This window comes from Cyprinodon variegatus, unplaced genomic scaffold (assembly GCF_000732505.1).
Source record: "Cyprinodon variegatus isolate N-32 unplaced genomic scaffold, C_variegatus-1.0 Scaffold94, whole genome shotgun sequence".
NCBI lineage: Eukaryota > Metazoa > Chordata > Actinopteri > Cyprinodontiformes > Cyprinodontidae > Cyprinodon > Cyprinodon variegatus.
The window spans coordinates 729,893-734,555 of record NW_015150547.1 but is presented as its reverse complement, the minus strand read 5'-3'; the positions used below and the strand labels follow the sequence as shown (position 1 = coordinate 734,555).

General features: G+C 35.6%; 1 protein-coding gene across 2 annotated transcripts in view; it reads left to right on the top strand.

Moving 5' to 3' along the window:
- Positions 1-4,663, top strand: part of LOC107084174 (actin-binding LIM protein 3-like) — a 60,081-nt gene that overhangs the window by 39,961 nt on the left and 15,457 nt on the right. For both annotated transcript variants that reach the window (XM_015373885.1, XM_015373884.1), the window contains 4 exons: positions 407-457; positions 1,678-1,812; positions 2,672-2,736; positions 3,025-3,166. In XM_015373885.1, the coding sequence (XP_015229371.1) occupies positions 407-457; positions 1,678-1,812; positions 2,672-2,736; positions 3,025-3,166 (393 nt within the window). The remainder of the gene's footprint in view (positions 1-406; positions 458-1,677; positions 1,813-2,671; positions 2,737-3,024; positions 3,167-4,663) is intronic.

Below are 4,663 nucleotides of genomic sequence, written 5' to 3'. Positions count from 1 at the left end.
GAAGGAAGGAAGGAAGGAAGGAAGGAAGGAAGGAAGGAAGGAAGGAACAAGTAAATATAGCAGGAAGTTATACAAGGAAAAAGTCAAAGAAAGACTTGAAGTAGCATAAGGAAGATTACAAGGATGAAATAAATGGATAGATGTGAGGATGAAAAGAATCTGCAAAGTAAGGACAGTTATATGAAAAAGGAGAGGAAGTAAGGCCACAAAGAAGGATGGTAGGATGGACACAAGGGTTCAAAAAATTTCTAAACAATAAACAAAGGTTGTGGAAATACAAATATTTCCCATCTTCTATCATTACTAAAATCTATTTTGCTCCATCATTTTCCTGATAGTGTAGGAACTTGTTTACTAGTTTCTTAGCTCTACAGTGAGTCACTAAATATAATTTTGTTTTTCTCAGTGTCTGAAGAAAGTAACATTTACAGGAAACCTCCTATCTACAAGAGACAAGGTTAGTCAATTTCCCCTTGTTTTACATTTTATTATCAATCTTATGTTGTTTTTTGTTTTTTTTCTCTGCTTGCTGATTATTGGGTATATTGTATTGAATTCTCAGCAAAAGAAAAAAAATAACGTTTATTCACACAATGAAAAACAAAAACCTTTTAAATGTATTGTCTCTAAAGGGAAGTAATCAGACAAATCTATTTTACTGAAAGTCTGCACAGACCCGACTTACGTAGTAATGCACTTTTATCTTTTTAGTCTGCAAACAAGTAAAGCCCAGCTAATCTGTATGCGGCAAAAGCTAAATCATATTGTACGTCACATTGTCTTCGCATTACAAAGAGCCTGCTTAGATACATAATCAGTGTTAATAATGGCCATTTATTTTAAGAAATAAGTGAGCCCAGATAAAATAAAAAGTTTTTCACACCTTTTAAATATTTAAACATGTATTAAAAAGATTTTCAACACCCTTAACTATAAAATCATGCAATTAAACTTCAGGCAGAAAACTGTCAGCGGTTGTCAAATCAAGAACTAGATTAAAGATTCAGCCGGTGATTTAAGAGAGAAAACCAACTGAGAGAAGCGTCGCTCAGCACGGGGTGTGTAGGCGATCCATCAGAGTGAGCACAGAAGCTGGGCCTGCAGAGTTACAGTTTCTCAGAAAGACCGCTGCATGATTTACGCCGTGCACCAAAATGCTGACTAACCTCTCTCTGGAGTTTGAGCTTTGTGATCTGGGTTGGATGGAATTTCAATTTGCAGCTTGAATAATTTTTTTCAAAGCGTTTTTTGCATTATGGCCTAATTATCATTATTAGATTTATATGCAGCCTCTTTGTACTGTGATGTTTGCAAGAAGCGAGGAGTGTATCTTTGGACTGTTTAACACTAACAGGGTCCAATTAAGTAACTTAAACTAACACATGACCTTTGCTGGCTGTCACATTGACTTCCTCTCAAATCCTTCTCATCACTTCCCTGAGACCAAAACACTAAATGCCAGTAATAATACAATTCTTTAGGGATAAATAACTACTGATTATTGAAATAGACTCTGCTATCAGAGCATTTAAAAATTACTCAAAACTGTTTCATAACCATTCCTGCATTTCTTCCCCTGGTTCATTTCAGCTTTATTGTAATGCAAACCGTATGAGTAAGGGAAAAGTTGGAGGTATTTATTTCTTTACAACTTTCTCTTTTCTGTCTCTCCAATAGACGCTCCTGTCTCTCCAACTAACAGGATTAAGATCAATGAGAATCTCCTCAATTCCAGTCAGTTTTCCACCTCTAACTTCAACAGCCTTTATCACACAGACTCCAATTATTTCCCCTACAGTGGCTCTCCAAAAGGTACATCTCTCACACTTTAACACCCAATCTAAAGGGAGAGTATAAATGGGAAGGGAAGATAAATGTATTCCAACATTCTTACTTATTAAATCCAAGAAAGATTTTTCCATAATAACCTCCTCCAACCCCCTTAAACCCTAAATACCTTGTAGAATCATCGTTTAGTACAATTATAGCTGCAGATAATTTGTTTATGCATCTGTCATCTTTGCCATCCTAACATTTATCATTTTATGCATTTTTGAGTTTTGTGAAAGCTCTCAACAACAGTCTGATTTGATTTATGATAAGTGTGGTAATAAATTGAACTTAAAACTCTCCTTCAGTCACAAATCTTTTATTATGAGATGCTTTATTTTCCAATAAGTGTACATAAAGTGAAATTTTCTCTTCACATTAACGTAAAAAAGCCCATAGACTTAAATTCTTAGAAAATACAAAGCACATAATAAGGATAAACTATTAAATTATGCCAAATTATAGACACACTTTGCCATAACTTCAACCCTGACCTGTTTGCTTTGTTTCCGAGCTTTACATTGCTTTTTGTTTTGTTATATTCTCTTACAAACCTATGTGTGCTTTACTCAACTCCTGACAGTCTTATATTGCAAAGAGGTTGATCTCATTTAATTGTAAGATGACATCTAAAGTTAAACATTTAACTGAGTTTTTATAAGAGATTTTAAATAGAAAGATTTATATATAAATGTATACACTTATTTAAGTTTTTTATTGTAAGTATTTTTAAATATGTTGCCTGTTATAATCAATTCTCCCAAATAAATAAAGGATTTAGCATTCTCCCTTCCTCTTACTTGCCACATCATTTACCCTTCATTTCCTCTTCCACCTCCAGTCTCCAGGGTTAGGAGGTTTTCATCTGGAGGAGAGGAGGATGGATGGAATCAAAATATAAACAAGGTAAGAAACTAAGACTGCTTCCTCCTTTTATAATTTAAGAGAGTTTTAATATTTAATGAGAGAGATAATGAAATGCTTATTTCCAACCTCACCTACTGGACACTGAATCAAAGTGATTCCTTTGTTTCCTTGTTCATAGTTATGGTTTCCCCCCCTTTTCTAAGAAGACTAATCATGTTTTTCACAATGATATTAGCTGATTAATCATAATTATTACTTTAGTATATGATTTATGATTGATTTCTTTCATTTATTATTGTTTTCTAATATTGTTATTCGATCATAAAGGGAATTGGCAGGATGATCCTAAAAGAAGAGATGAAAGCGCGATCAGGGGTTCAGGGCAACAACCACTGGAGGAGCGCACGCAGCTCCCGGAGTAACAGCAAGGAGACCCTGAACAATCTGGAATACAGCTCCCTTAATGGCTGTAAGTCTCTGTGTTTAATAGTTTCACTGTGTAATGGTGTCCGTGAGGGATTTTACACCCTCTGCTAAAGCAAGAAACATTGCACCTATATGTGATTAGCTAAAGGTTGGTATGTTGTTTTCCTCCCAGTGTTTCTGGAATTTTTTTTTTCTAATAATTTTTTTCAAAAAGGCAGGTTTTATGCATTGTTTTGCTCTAACTTATTCTTTAGGATTTTCAGTCAAGGGTAAGGGTCCTGATTTTAACTTTCTCCTCTTTGTCTTTTATATATGGATCCTTTCTAACTATGTTATTGGATGATTTAGGTACTAAAACATCCATCCATCCATCCATTATCTGACACACTTGTCCCCATTGGGGTCGCGAGGGGTGCTGGTGCCTATCTCTAGAGGCGGGGTACACCCTGGACAGGTTGCAGTCCATCACAGGGCAACACAGAGACAAACAGGACATACAACCATTTAGAGAAGCCAATTAACCTAACATGTTTTTGAAATGTGGGAGGAAGCCGGAGTACCCGGAGAGAACCCACTCATGCTTAGGGAGAACATGCAAAATACCCCGGGCCGGGAATCAGCCCAGAACCTTCTTGCTGCAAGGCAGCAGTGCTACCCACTGCGCCACTGAGCAGCCGGTACTAAAACATAGTTAGAAAAATTATTATTGCTTGACATAACTTTTGATTAGGCTGCAAGCTCAGTAATCTGTGGGAAATGTGATTTCCTGTCCTCCAACCAAATGACCACTTTTTATTGTCATAGTTCATAGGTTTTCAAATCTAATGCTATAAGATTATTGGTATTCTCTGTATTACACACATTCCTACCTAGGCTAAATACTACTGAAATCTGGACAACTTTTATTTAGTTAGTGTGAATAGTTTCAAAAAATGTATTTACCCACTGTCCCAGAAATGTTTAAATAATCCCACCGCTTTGTTTAGTTACAGCAGCATTAATTCTTTATTGTGCATAAATGAATCAGGACATTGTTTATAACTTTTATGTCTATTTATGACTAATCTAATCATGATATTTAAATCTCTATCATATTTTTATATGTTAAAGCAAACAACAACTTATTTTGAAATTTACCAATCAATGAACTTTAAACATACTGTACATATACACTAAGGTAGAAAGATGCAGGGAGCTTTGGAAATCAGACTATGTGCACGTGTGGACTTCTGACATGAAAAAAAGAAATAAAGAAGCTCTTCCTTGGCACTTTCTTTGTCTAGTAATAAAAAAATCTCAGCCAGCAGTAGCCAATGTCAGTCAGCCTCCATTCAATTCAAGGACGAAAAGAAACTTCAAACAGGAATAAAGAGACAATATCGACCTCCAGTTTATTGTCACATTGAAATAACAGCTCTATGACTCTCTGATAAAAAGTGGAAGACAACTCCCTTTATTCTAATAGTAGGATTGGTCAAATACCAAACTAGGATGGATGGATGGATGGATGGATGGATGGATGGATGGATGGATGGATGGA